At 39.6% G+C, this 13,919-nt stretch overlaps 1 protein-coding gene across 6 annotated transcripts; it reads right to left on the bottom strand.

The window, feature by feature from the left end:
• Window positions 1-120: 120 nt before the first annotated feature.
• On the bottom strand, window positions 121-9,145 carry LOC113055589 (NACHT, LRR and PYD domains-containing protein 3). Of its 6 annotated transcripts, none has more exons than XM_026221992.1 (9): window positions 8,962-9,145; window positions 7,782-7,919; window positions 7,439-7,674; window positions 4,321-4,351; window positions 2,454-4,230; window positions 1,976-2,323; window positions 1,741-1,875; window positions 1,246-1,292; window positions 121-1,021 (listed from the first exon to the last, which is right to left on the bottom strand). In XM_026221992.1, the coding sequence occupies exons 2-9, from the start codon at window positions 7,858-7,860 to the stop codon at window positions 483-485; spliced, it is 3,192 nt and encodes a 1,063-aa protein (XP_026077777.1). In that variant the 5' UTR covers window positions 7,861-7,919; window positions 8,962-9,145; the 3' UTR covers window positions 121-482. The 6 variants fall into 6 exon arrangements, with proteins under 6 accessions (XP_026077777.1, XP_026077778.1, XP_026077780.1 ...); XM_026221993.1 differs by having other exon boundaries at window positions 2,454-4,227; XM_026221995.1 differs by having other exon boundaries at window positions 7,465-7,674.
• Window positions 9,146-13,919: the final 4,774 nt, after the last annotated feature.

Below are 13,919 nucleotides of genomic sequence, written 5' to 3'. Positions count from 1 at the left end.
GATCAGTGCAAATAGTATCTGTGCAAACAAGTCAATAATACTGCCAGATTTCATTTTGGGGGGAACTATTCCTTTAAATCACACAAAAGACACAGAAGCCACTGGTTTAATAGCCTGAAATTTAGTCACTTTGTTTAATACAATAGGTATTATTACCACTGAATCGTGATGAGCATGACATTGTTTGTATTAATGATTACAAATAATTGTATTATTTACAGTCAGTATGTTGATTACAGGATATTAAAATAATCAGTCCAATGAACAGAAACTACATTATATTCAATTAAACCAAATGTATTTTTGATCAAATGAACTCAAGACATTTAACTGATGTAGTAAAGCCTGGTTCAGTGTTCATGATGACTGATGCAATGTTTCACACGACTTGCCGCTGTTTATTTGTTGGTTAGGTTTAAGTCTGATCACATACATCTCTCCGGATCGGAGGAATCGATCACAAACAGTACTTGTACATACATTTATCGTAATTCTTGCATGAGAATGGCTAAGCTGTTTGGCTCCTGAATCCTGAACGCAGCGTAAAGCTCCTGGTCCTGAGGAAAATCTGCATCAAACATGTACAAGAGTTTATGCTGTGGACTCAACATATAGAAGCAAATGGAACCAGCGTCCCGGTCCACAAACACTCCCAGTTCTCTGACGGACTCCGATTGGATTAATACAGTTTTTTCGTTGTGATGAGCCACACATAAATTATCTGACAACCGTAAACTCCACGACATCTCATTGTGTCCCAGACATACTGCTTCACCTGCTCCCTTCCTCCCCATTCCCTTACAGGCCACGCCCACATACACATCTGAGCCAATCACATCCACCCTAAAGAAGCAGCGTCCAATCAGAGGCTGGCGGCACAGGACCTGGTTGCACATGTCGAATCTCTCGCCGTTAGCAGGAAGTTGCTGTTTCTCTTTCTGACGAGTGACCACAGTGTTGTTCTCGGTCAGATAAAGGTGTACATTAACCGTCTGAGGGTCAAAGGTGAGAGCTACAAAATCTAAAAACAGAAAGATTTATCAGAAAACTTCAGCTAATAAGTTCAATTCACATGTAGCATTCAAACTGCATAAAATCTCAAAGCAGTTTCACAGAAGGTGAATGTTTTTACATTGTAGTATTTCTACAATTACTTAAGGTCTATAATTACATATTATATAACAAGCATGAGTAACTAGTTTATGAGTAGAGGAAAAAATCATCCATATGCATGTTTAAACTCACACTTATCTAGTCCTGGTAGGTCACGGCATTCTCCTCCAGAGGAAATACTAGTTAGAGAATCACACCAATATAAAACATAAATGGATAGTCCCATTACAGGATGTATAACATGTATATTTATAACAATTTCCAAATACTCTTTCTTCTAAGTGAAGGGTACAGTCCTTTTGGGTTCCCTACACAGGTCTGTGTTACTCATCTCATTCTAATAGTAGAGACATGACTGATGTGGTAGTTTTAACTAAAACCTACCTATTGAACCTACTGAGCAATAATACTAGATGATTGTTATGAATGGTAACCATTTACTGGTTGAACAATGTAGTCCTCACAATTGGTAGAGCATTGGGGTTGGGGGTTCAATTCCCCAGGAAAACATGATAAATAAGTAAAAACTGATAGCCTGAATGCACTGTAAGTTGCTTTGGATAAAAGCGTCTGCCAAATGTATACTAGTCTCATGAATGCAGTGGATCAACCTACAAGCTACAGTACCTCAGTGGGGACAGATCATGCTGTAGATTTTGCTGTCCAATGTTTTCAAGATCATTATAGCGCAGGTCCAGCTTTCTCAGATATGAAGACGACATCAGTTCAGAAACTCCTCCTTTAATCTGACAGCCTGAAAGCCTGTACAGCAAAAACACATCAGCTTATTCTGCCGAATACTCCTCTTTATCTGTGTGTTTGGAATCAGAGATAAATGACGTCTGCAGTAAGTTGGACTTACTTCAGAACTTTAAGATGACAGTTGGGGCTCTTCAGTCCATCTGAGAGAATTTTCACTCCTGAATCCTGTAGAGGATTGTCGCTGAGGTCCAGGACTCTCAGATTCAAGTTTTCTCCAGAAAACACATCCCTGATGTGCTCCATGTCCTGACCCTGGAAGTTATTGTGGCTGAGGTTGAGGATCTCAATCTGGCAGTTGGGATCACAGAGCGCTGTGGAAAGCCGCTGCAGTGCGGACAGATCCAGAGCATTGTGGCTGAGATCGAGATGAGTCAGGTGAGAGTGTGGTGAAGTCAGGTAACGTGTCAGCATCTCACAGTGCTGCTCTGTAAAGCCACTTCCCTTGAGCCTGTCAATATTGCAATAAAACTGTTAGAATCTAGCATTTAACTGCTGCGATTTTAATGTCTGTTATATTCAAATTGGTCTGGGAATATTTCATGGAACATTCTGAAGATGTTTAGCATCACAGTACTTACAGAGCCTTTCTGAAGCATGTGATGGCTGGGGAGAATCTCTGAAACCCGTCTAAAATGTTGTATTTCCTGATGTCAAACTCATCGTGTTTTGTGTTTGACATCACAAACTGGTAAGCCAGAAGTGTGCACTGAAACAGTGTGAGGGGCTCTTTGCACTGTGAGCGTTCAAGCTCATGCATTTCCTGCAAAAGTGACGGGTTCTTGAGCTCCACCAGGCAACGAACGAGACCGATGCATCTCTCAGAAGACAGACCTTTCCTCTTCAGAGACTTAATGTACATGGCCACCTTTCTGTGATCATCTGAACTACTGCTCCAGACTGACGGCAGGAATCCTTCAAGTAACTGTCTGCTGGAATCACAAGAAATCCCAAAGACAAAACAGTTAAAGAGGTCCAAGTGTCCATTATTGCTTTTCAAGGCCTCATCAATCAAAACTTTGAGAAAATCACTCAAAGACTTTGAATTCTGCTTCTTTTTAGCTGTAATCAATTCCAGAGAGCCTTGATTTCCTGATTGATATTTTTGAAGTGCAAACATGGCTGCAAAGAATTCTTGGACACTGAGATGGACAAAGCAGAAATGTTTGCTCTCGTAAAACAGAAATTTGCGCACTGAGATGCAGGTAATGACGCCGGGATACTGAGACGCTTCTTCAACAGAGATATCATATTTCTTCAAGTCTTCGTCTCTGAAGATGACATTCTGTTCCTTCAGTTGTCTGTATGCCAGCTCTGCCAGTTTCATAATCACTTCTTTATGTTTCTGGAGAGCATCTGGTTGAGGCAGCTCTTGCCCTTGATATTTCTTGTGACTCAGTCCAGTCTGAATGAGAAGATAGTGGATGTACATTTCTGTCAGATTTGATGGTATATTTCTATCTTTATTCCGATTATCGATGATGTCTTTAAGAACAACCGATGAAATCCAACAAAACAGAGGTATGTGGCACAATATCCACAGGCTCTTTTGAGACTTTAGGTGACAGACGACTTCTTCGGTTAGCTTTATATTCTCAAACTGCCTCATGAAGTACTCCTCCTTTTGCTCATCGGTGAATCCTCTGATATGTGTGATGTATCCCTTTCGGAAGATCTCAGATGGAAGTTGTGCAGCTGCGACGGGACGGCTGGTGATCCACACGTGAGCGGATGGGAGAAGTTTTCCTTGCAGAAGGTTTACTAGAAGGACATCAACTGTGGCTTCTTTAGTCACATCTGACAAAAGGCTGTTGGAGGTCAAACCATTTTTATATTCATCCAGACCATCTAATATGAATAGAACTTTCCTGTTGCAGATCCATTCACTGATCTGTCTCGCCTCTTTAAAATCAGGGTAGAAGTCACAAATCAGGTCAAAAAGACTCTTTTTTCCTTCAACCAAGTTCAGGTCTCTGAACGGGAAGAGAAACACAAAGTCCAAATCTGGATTTGACACTCCACTTGCCCAGTCGAGGACAAACTTCTGCACGGTGAACGTTTTTCCAATTCCAGCAATTCCTTTAGTTAGAACGGTCTTTATGATTCTGTTCTCAACTCCGGGTGGGTGAAGGATTTGGTTGTAGTTGATGACTGTCTGCGCCGATGTGTTTAACTCATGTGTCGTCTCTATCTGCCAGATCTCATGTTCTCTATTGATGGGGTCCGACTCGTCATTGATGATGAATAGGTGTGTGTATATCTTTTTCAGAGAGACCGAATCCTTGATTCCTTGGAATACCGAATCAGAGTCCGCCAACATTTCTGATTTCATCTTATTCTTTACATTCTGAAGAACTTCTAAACATCAGGGCAAAGTTGGAAAGTTACTTCATTATCAAGTGCATGAATCACACTTATGAATGAACAGTGTTCTACAACTATTCTTACCATCTTTGTTTACTGAGGTAGAGGGAGACACCTGTGGTTAAAAAAAACAAACATACATAAATATATACAGTATATCACATAAATATATCCAGTATAAACATATTCAGAATTCATATGATAAACAAGAGTCTGCTGGAACCACAAGAAAACACAGAAAAAAAAAACTGTTACAATGATCCAAGTGTACATCAAAGGCCACAACAATCACACATTTTAGACTTTGACCTCTTTTTAGCAGTAATTACTTTCCGGGAGTCATAGTTTCTCTGATGTCGTTCCACATAGTTTCTTTCTTTTATTGAACACAACAGTGGATGTCTTCTGTTGAACACAACGGGGAAGTCGTGTCCTAGTGGTTAGAGAGTTTGACTCCTAACCCTAGTGTTGTGGCTTCGAATCTCAGGCCGGCAATACCACGACTGAGGTGCCCTTGAGCAAGGCATTGAACTCCTAACTGTTCCCCGGGCCCTGCTACATTAAAAAAAAATAGCTTATTGGTAAAATTGAGATCCTAAAGCGACTGCTCCTACCCTTCGCTCGGGAGTCAAACCTACAATAAGTCTTTTAAACAAGCAGCAGTGGAACTAGTAATTAAGAAATATTAACCCTAACCTATCTCAAAATGTCAGTTTCTTTCCAAACTACTAGAACTGAATTCATTTCTAGATCTACATGGTATTCACAAAATGTGTCAGACTGGTTTCAAATCTTTACATAGTACAGAAATTGCGCTGTTTTTAACTATAAGGTTTCTAATGACTTGCTGCCGACTCATTGGACTTATGCAACTTTAATACTATTAGATCTTTTGGGTGCATTTGATACTGTAGACCATAAGACTTTGATTACACACTTATAACAATGTGTTGGTATTAAGGGTACTGCATTGACCCTATTTGTCCGAAAGAACTTTCAGTTTGCTTGGGAGACTTTGTCTTCTCCGCTGCTTCTTTCACGTGTGGGGTCCCCCAGGGCTCCATTTTGGGGCCTATTCTGTTCTCCCTTGTGAAGTGAAGTGAAGTGAAGTGAAGTGACATTCAGCCAAGTATGGTGACCCATACTCAGAATTTGTGCTCTGCATTTAACCCATCCGAAATGCACACACACAGAGCAGTGAATACACACACACACACAATGTGAGCACACACCCGGAGCAGTGGGCAGCCATTTATGCTGCGGCGCCCGGGGAGCAGTTGGGGGTTCGATGCCTTGCTCAAGGGCACCTAAGTCGTGGTATTGAAGGTGGAGAGAGAGCTGTTCGTGCACTACCCCCACCCACAATTCCGTCCGGCCCGAGACTAGAACTCACAACCCTTCGATTGGGAGTCCAACCCTCTAACCATTAGGCCACGACTTCCCCTACAACCATATGTATGTATATGCTCCCCTTAGGACATATTCTTTGGAAATGTCGCATTACTTTTCATTTTATGCAGATGATACACACATTTATCTATCTTTGAAACAAAAAGATACTTGCTCTTTAGAGATCCTATTGCAGTGTCTTGTGGAAGTTTAGGCCTGGATGGCACAAAATTTCCTTAATTTTAATGAAAATAAAACAGAAGTTATACTATTTATGCCGGGAGTCATCAGATTTGGACCTTGGTGAATTGAAACCACTTTTGAAACCCTTTGTAAAAAATGTAGGCGTTATCATACTGATTTTAAATTGGATAAACTGATTAACTCTGTAGTTAAATCTTAAAGTTTTCTTTAATTGAGACAACTCACCGAGGTGAAATCATTCCTGTCTTCTAAAGACTCTCAAAGAATCGTTCATATTTTTCCCCACTCGTCTGGTAATGGCCATTGTAATGGCTTCTAAATATAGGTATTATTCAGGCCTCTCTCTCTAGACTGCAGATGGTCCAGAATGTGGCAGCTCGCTTGCTGATGGCTGTATGCTCCGCTAAGAGAACTTAGGTCTGCTGACCACTTGCTTTTAGTTATCCCATGGGTAATGTTGAAGAGCAGGAGTAACCAAGTATTTGCAGTGGTGGCCCTGAAGCTCTGGAATAGTTTGCCTCTCTACGTAAGACAGGCTCAAACATTTGCCGTTTTTAAATCTAGCCTAAACTTTTAATTTTTTTTTTTATAGTCTGCCATTTCAAACTTCATGATAGCTGCTTTCTTTTATTGTCTTTATGGTGTCTTGTTGTTGACTGTTTTTATAATTGATGTTTTTATTATTTTACAGCACAAAATAAACTTTTTTTTTCTTCTTTCAGACAAATACAGTTGGAGTTATATAAAAAAAAATCTCTGGCTCTTCCAAGCTCTATGATTGCAGTCAGCCGGTGTTACAGTTGAACAGTCCAAAGTTGTCAATAAAGCATGCGCATCCATAATTAAACGTGCCTCACGCGGCTTCGGGCGTTATATATGTAAAAAATCGATATGTAAAAAATCCATATTTCAAATGTAATAAACCCTTAATAAACCCTCTGTTATATGTCAAACATGGAAGGCGTTCCAGTGTATGACTCAGAAGGTAAGATGTCTCCTCTTGGTTTATATTTAAATCCTTCAACATTTTTCTTTGCAAATCCTCGTTTTGTACTTATAATTTCATGACTGGCATTTTGCTTTGTTCTCTAATCATGAAGCGCCAAAAGTACTACGACATCCGCCGGAACGGGTTCTGCATATGACAGATAACAGAAGGGAGAGAAAAGTGTTTATTACTTTTGAAATATGGATAATCATCTGCAATGATAGAGCTTGGGATAGCCAGGACAATTTTTTATATAACTCCGACTAGATTTGTCTGAAAGAAGAAATTCATATAAACCCCAGGATGCCTCAAGGGTGAGTAAAACATAAGCTAATTTAAATTTTTGGGTGAACTAACCTTTAACAAAGAGTTCCTGGTAGCCATTGACATTCACAGTATTTTTTTTCACATGATGGAAGTCATTGGCTACCATTAACTCTTTGGTTCTTAACATTCTTCGAAATATCTTCTTCTGTGTTCAGCAAAAGAAAGAAACCCATACAAGTTTGGAACGACTTAAGGGTGAGTCAGTGAAAGAATTTCCATTTTTGGGTGAATTATCACTTTAAATAAGTAATTCTACAAAATGTCATTTCAGTATTTTAACGGTCAGACACTCACCACATGCTGGTTAAAGGTAATGTCACCTGTTATGGTGTTTCCTTCCAAAACTGGAGCATACGCTACAGAACCGTCCTTCTGGTCAATTGTTAAGTTATACTGATTTGGGGTCTGAATCAACCGTTGTCCACATGATACAGAATTATTATTATTATCATCATTATTATTATGTTGGGGAAGATTGTCATGCCTCTGAGCTGTCATGTCTCCAGAATGTGTTTGAATGCCATCACCATCTGTTTAAAAATAAATAAATGCATAAATAACCAAAACAGTGTAAATATTATAGTAAAACATATTGAAAACTGAGAAACATATTGTCTAAATACAAAATAAATTATACATCTTTTCATATGTTTGGTATGCATCTTTTTTATGATTTTCTTCAGTGTGCGCTTGACAGTTTTTAATGCTTCTTCCATTCCAAACTCTTTTTTTTAGGGCCTTTATGGTGTGTTTTAAACTTCCTGTTGTTCTGCATCTGTGTTAAGAAAAAGATAGATATACAAAAGTTAAAATTGCGTACAAAATGAAGGCTGATCATGAGCTGATGAAGAGAGAAATGGCAGTATTCATAACACCTGCAGCCACATCATTAATGTACCTGATCCTCATTGACTCCACACATAATAATACTCCAGGGGCCATCCAGTGTTGTAGTAAAGTTTCCATTTATACTGTGTGAGATCCAAGCTCAAATCCTTATTTTATATAGTTTATTTAAAGGCTAGGTAACATAACCAATAGCCATCGCTCATATATATGGCAACAACAACAAAAAGGCAACCAGCTGGAGAAACTACATAACCAAAAATAACACTAATTGACATTCGTGGAAAGGCTAATTATTCTCAATGTTTTTTTGCTATAGAAAGAATTATTTTCCAAAATGTGTTAGTTGGATTTATGCCTCTAGGCAAGATGGTCATTGAGTTAAATGGAATTAAAATATTAACTTACATACATACATAAACATTACACAACTAACAAATACAATGTAAATTCCACAAAATGAGGATGTTATGAAAGGGTTATTTTTAGCAATATCAAACTAATATCAGCTAAAACATTGCTTAATCCCACTCGAACTGGCTAAATACACTATGTACAGTAATATTTTTTGGTGTGGAGTAGTTATAGTAGACTAGTCGAACAGTTCACGCACGCAATGAATCATTCAGAGTGTATTTTCCTCAATAAATCAAGGCTTAAGTTTGGACATCGGTGGACAAACAATCTCTGCATGAGTATTTTCTCACAGTCTATCAAATCAACCTGCATTCGATCGTTTTGATCGATTATGAAGTTAACCTGGATGTTGTGAATGATTATGAACAGAAGGTAAAAACATTTTCCAACCATAAGATGCATAAAAGCCCTGCAAATGACAGCAATAAAAAATACCAGTACCACCACATAAATAACACAGCATATTAAGATCATTGCTATCCTGTACACACATGCTATAAAAAAGTCAGTTTTTATAGTATTCGATTATAGCGTCATAATCGTAAAATAGCTACCTGTTCAAGTGCTTGTCTAGTCGCCATTGTAATAAAAAGCGTGTCTTCTCATCCAGATCTTTGATGATCGTCTTCATGCATTTCATCACTGCACGTTTGTTTTTTTAGGACGTGTGTGACGCAGCTAAGTGTCTAAAAACCGTTCAACTTTCAAACTGTAAAATGGCGCCAACAGCAGCGCGCCAGTGAGGTGGAGCCAAGGGGCAAGGAACTCGACCGGAAGTTGAAGTCGGGTGGGGGCTGCCATCTTTTAGCAGAACTTCACTTGCGTTAGCATTCCCATTGACTCCCATTCATTTTGGCGTCACTTTGACAGCGAATAACTTTACATCTGAGGCGTTTAAAGACTCTGTTTGTCCATTATTTATTTCTAAAGATACACGACAATGTATAAAGGGCTCCATTACCTTCTATGTTACATTATGGCCCCGTATAAACAGTTTTTGTAAAAAATAGGCTAACGATTGCGTCATAACCACTCGGCTCTCTGTCGCATTACCGTACAGACAGGAGGAGAAGCTCGCAGGCAATTAACTTAATATGGCGTAGTGGCTTTACATTTTAAAATACTATACAAAATAATGAATCAGAATACTTACTCCTGCTCACTCACGACAAAGAACTCCCCGCTCAAGCTCGCCGTCTCTGCAAGATTAACGATGGCAGTTTGCACGCACAGCTACTAGAAGATTTACATCTGTTAGACAGGTTGCTGACGTCGTCAAGCTTCGTTTGAGTCTGCGCGTCAGAAACGGAAGTGCTAAAAAACGCTAAAAATGGGCTTCACTTGTCTCAATTGAGTTCCAATGGGGTCTCTGTGTCCATTTCTTTTACTGTCTATGGGTGAAGCGAAGCTCCGCGAGGCGGGAGGATCTTTGTGACGTATTGAGCTGGCGCTAGAAAAAACAAAAACACTTTTGATTCACACAAAACGATACTTAAGTTATTCTTCCGTCTTTCAGCTGCTTACTATTCCCGCCATTATGATTACATTATTACTATATGACTTGTTTTTCGGAACAGAATGTAATATTAGATGAGTTAGATGTTTTACACTGTAATACTTAAAAGCGACTCTGCGAAAGCTTTATTATGAGACAGCCTTTTTATTGCATTGTTAATCTATTTGAGCGAATTTCTTCCAAGTCCAACTGCTCATTTCTGAAAATTCAATTTTATTTGCTCGTGTTTTTGTTGTTTTACATGATCAGTATTATTTGTTGGGAATGACATTAAATCAAATAATAATTAGAATTAAATAGAAATTTAGACATGCATTTTCTGTAAAGCTGCTTTAAAACAATGTGTATCGTTTAAAAATAAATTTGAATTGAATTGAAAGGATGATCTTAAGAATAGTCTACTAAAGTATACTAAAACTACAAAACACAAGTCAATCATAATGTAAGTTTCAGGGCAAGACAAGTGATATACTGCATGTTTACTGCAGCTTACCCTTTATGATAAAATTAGTGTAAAAGCATCATTACAACTATTCTTACAGCAAACACTGCAGAACAAAATTATACAGAAGCTTGTTTTTAATAACGTTACAATTTTGCAAATCAAGCGCAAACTGAATGTGAGGTCTGTATCACGCAGAAAAGAGATGATCAGCTGTACTTGGTGTTTTCATCAGTGACCAGCAGATGGAGACACAGGACAGTCACTACTCACTGGGTGAACGAACGCGCCAGTCTGACGTCATCTGCTACGCGCATGCGCTCTTGGACGCACTCCACAGAGCGTGAACCAACTCTGTAATCTCACCAGGCAAGTTAGGATTGAATTTAACTCCTCTGATTGGCCATTGGGTTCAGAAGATCAAAAGAATCGTCTGTGACTGGTTATAAAATAGGTCAGGAGAAGCTTGACCTATGCCTTTAACCTTGTGCTCAACTATTTGATCGAGAACCCTGAGAATGTGATAAATATAATCTGATTTACACACTACTCATTACCCATTATTTTATTCATTTCTTGTTCTATTGGCTTTTCATGGCACAGGTAGAATGACTGATAGCAACTCCAGATGATGATATTAAGGCTTGTTTTGTGCTCATGTTATCAGCAGAAAAGCAAGCTTGACCTCTGTTATCTGTAAAGACATTTCTCTGGAGTGTTTTGAGATGAATGCGTCTGTGAAGGGCCCCTCTGCTCCTCCAGGGGCCGACTGCTTCATTACGACAGGAAGTGGATCAGAACTCACACGTCTGCTTCATGACTCTCAGACAACATCAAACTCTGTGAGAGAGGAGCGGTCAGGACACGTCCAGTGGAACAGAAGGGATAATTTTAGGTGGATGTTTTGGTCCCCTCAGGTGCAGCGAGCTCCTGAATTAGACGAGCGTCTCAAATACAAACGAGCCTCCTAGAAACCAGAGCTGGAGACTTCTGAGGAAGAACAGCAGACGAGAGAGACGGAGTCTGATGGGATACACGGAGAGGCTCGGATGTGTGTGTGTGTGTGAGAGAGTGTGTGTGTGTGTGTGTGTGTGTGTGTCACTGTGTGTGTGTTTGTCTCTTCCTCAATCATCAGACGCATATATATATATATATATATATATATATATATATAATCATTATTTCTCTAATTGAAAAAAAGACCATGCAAGGTTTTAATGTAATCATTATAATAAACGCAATAATAATAATAATAATTATTATTAAGAATGACATAATAAATTTCCTTATTAATATATTACAATACATTCAGAAATAAGAATGTATTTTTGGGGGCACAACACAATCTCACACACACACAGACACACACAGACAGACACACACACACACACACACACACACACAGACACACACACATACACACACACAAAGACACACACACACTTCTTTCTCTAGTTTGCAGCTCTGGACATTCATGAGGTGCATCCTGGGATTCTTCACTGTGTGTGTGTGTGTGTGTGTGTGTGTGTGTGTTATATTTAGCTGAGGCTCTGGTATCTACTGTCTCTCCTCCCACTGCAGCCCCCACTCATCTCTCTCTCTCTCTCTCTCTCTCTCTCTCTCTCTCTCTCTCTCTGTCTGTCACTCGCTCTGAATCTCTGAATGTGACTGGATCACAGCAGCAGACGCTCCGGAGGAGAAGAGAAGAGAAGAGAAGCAGCGTGAGATCAGAAGAGTTGAGGTGAGACGCTTCACATGCATCACTCTGTGTGTGTGTGTGTGTGTGTGTGTGTGTGTGTGTGTGAGTGTGTGTTCTGCACGAGATCATGATGGTCATATCTGCTGATTCTGTCTGAGGCTGATATCACATCCCTGAGGTCGTGTGTGTGTGTGTGTGTGTGTGTAATGTGTGTGTGATCACAATCAGCTGTGAATGTAAATGAATCAAAAATTCACACTCAGTCTCAGCTGGTAAAAAATGATTGAAATATTGATGGTTAATTATAAATCTCAAATTAAAATGCGAACTAGACTGAAACATTTCTATTGAAATATTTGCCTAACATTGTCTTTTAAAGTATTTTAGCACAATACCAACAATTTATGATTGATTTTGTCATTCTTTTGCTTTTAATGTATTGGCAGAAAATAATGTTATAAATGTTTTATCTCAGTAAATATGTGCCTGTTCTGACAGTGAGCATGACATTTTCTAGTCTGTTGTGTTTATTTGAGTGTTTACAAGCTAAAGATTGTTGAAAACAGAAATATAATGCAGAGTCGGTGGTTGTGTTGTGAATTCTGCTGACTCTTCTGCACATGGACTGAAGCTCATGCTCAACGGATCCGGGGCTTGGGTTACAGGCTTTGGAAAGCAGCGTGTGAGACACTGATCCTGTCATTCCCATCATAACAAGCTCAAACTCACTGCTACTGAACTGTGAATGTGCTTCCAGAGCGAGTCTGAACTCCTCGGCCTTCTTCTTAATCTCCTGACACCCAGACACAGACGAGGTGTGTGACTGCGCTACGCTTCTCTCTCACTGTACTGGGATTTTCTCGTGTGTTTAACAGCTTCATCTGGTCCAGATGGTCCTGAGACCTTGTGCTGTTCCTATGAGCGACTGATTGTGAAAGCTTGGCATAAGTTATGGTCATGGTTTGGATTTTGACAACATGAACATGTCACACATGAGCGTCCAAAAGACTGAGAAGACTTTATTTGTGCTGGAGTTTTATCTCTGTTTGACAGGACTGCGGGAGCTAGTGAGCAGATGTTGTTAATTAGCGTTTGGACACCTTCAGGGTGGGATTGAATGCATCAAACTCACAGCTTCTGTTTAATGTTGTAGATGCGGCAGCTCAATCCTGTAATCACAGTGTTTACACAACACCTGCTACATCCAGTCAACCCGGTATACCGCAAGAATTACTGATGCTTCCTGTACAAACATCTACGGAAATATGAAAATGAAACCCATAACAGTATCACAGTGATGCTGAAATAACAGTGTCTCTGATCATGTTTTAACTGGTGTAATCTGTACACTGGGTCACTATGGTAAAAGGGGGTGTGTCGTGGGCGGGGCCTCGTCACTGTTTTGTGTGGTTGTCCCAGCAGCAGCAGAAGTGTTCGGGTCAGCCAGCCTCTGTTTTAGATCAGGGATCAGTTTCCAGCTCTGGAAAAAACCTCTATTTATAGTGTTCAGAGGAGCAGACGCTCGCAGAGCATCTCACACATTGATTAAGCTGAGGCTTATTCTGGATAATGAGACTTTATGCAGCATGTGCTCTGTTCATCTTACTGCTGTTTTCTGAGGAACTTGAGACGAAATAGAATCAGTTTGCTCAAGACTATAGTGTGTGTGTGTCTGTGTGTGTGTGTGTTCTTGTTTTTGTCTCATATCAGGACACAGCTCTGTATAATGACATGGGTATGACACATGGTGTTACAAGGAGAGGTGACTTATGAGAAATAACCCATGTCCCCTTTTTTCAAAACACTTATGAATCATACAGAATGAGTTTTTTTGAGAAAGTAAAAATGCAGAAAG

The sequence above is a fragment of the Carassius auratus genome, chromosome 36, assembly GCF_003368295.1.
Source record: "Carassius auratus strain Wakin chromosome 36, ASM336829v1, whole genome shotgun sequence".
NCBI classification, from domain to species: domain Eukaryota; kingdom Metazoa; phylum Chordata; class Actinopteri; order Cypriniformes; family Cyprinidae; genus Carassius; species Carassius auratus.
The sequence above is the reverse complement of the archived record's forward strand: the minus strand, read 5'-3'. Positions and strand labels throughout refer to the sequence as shown.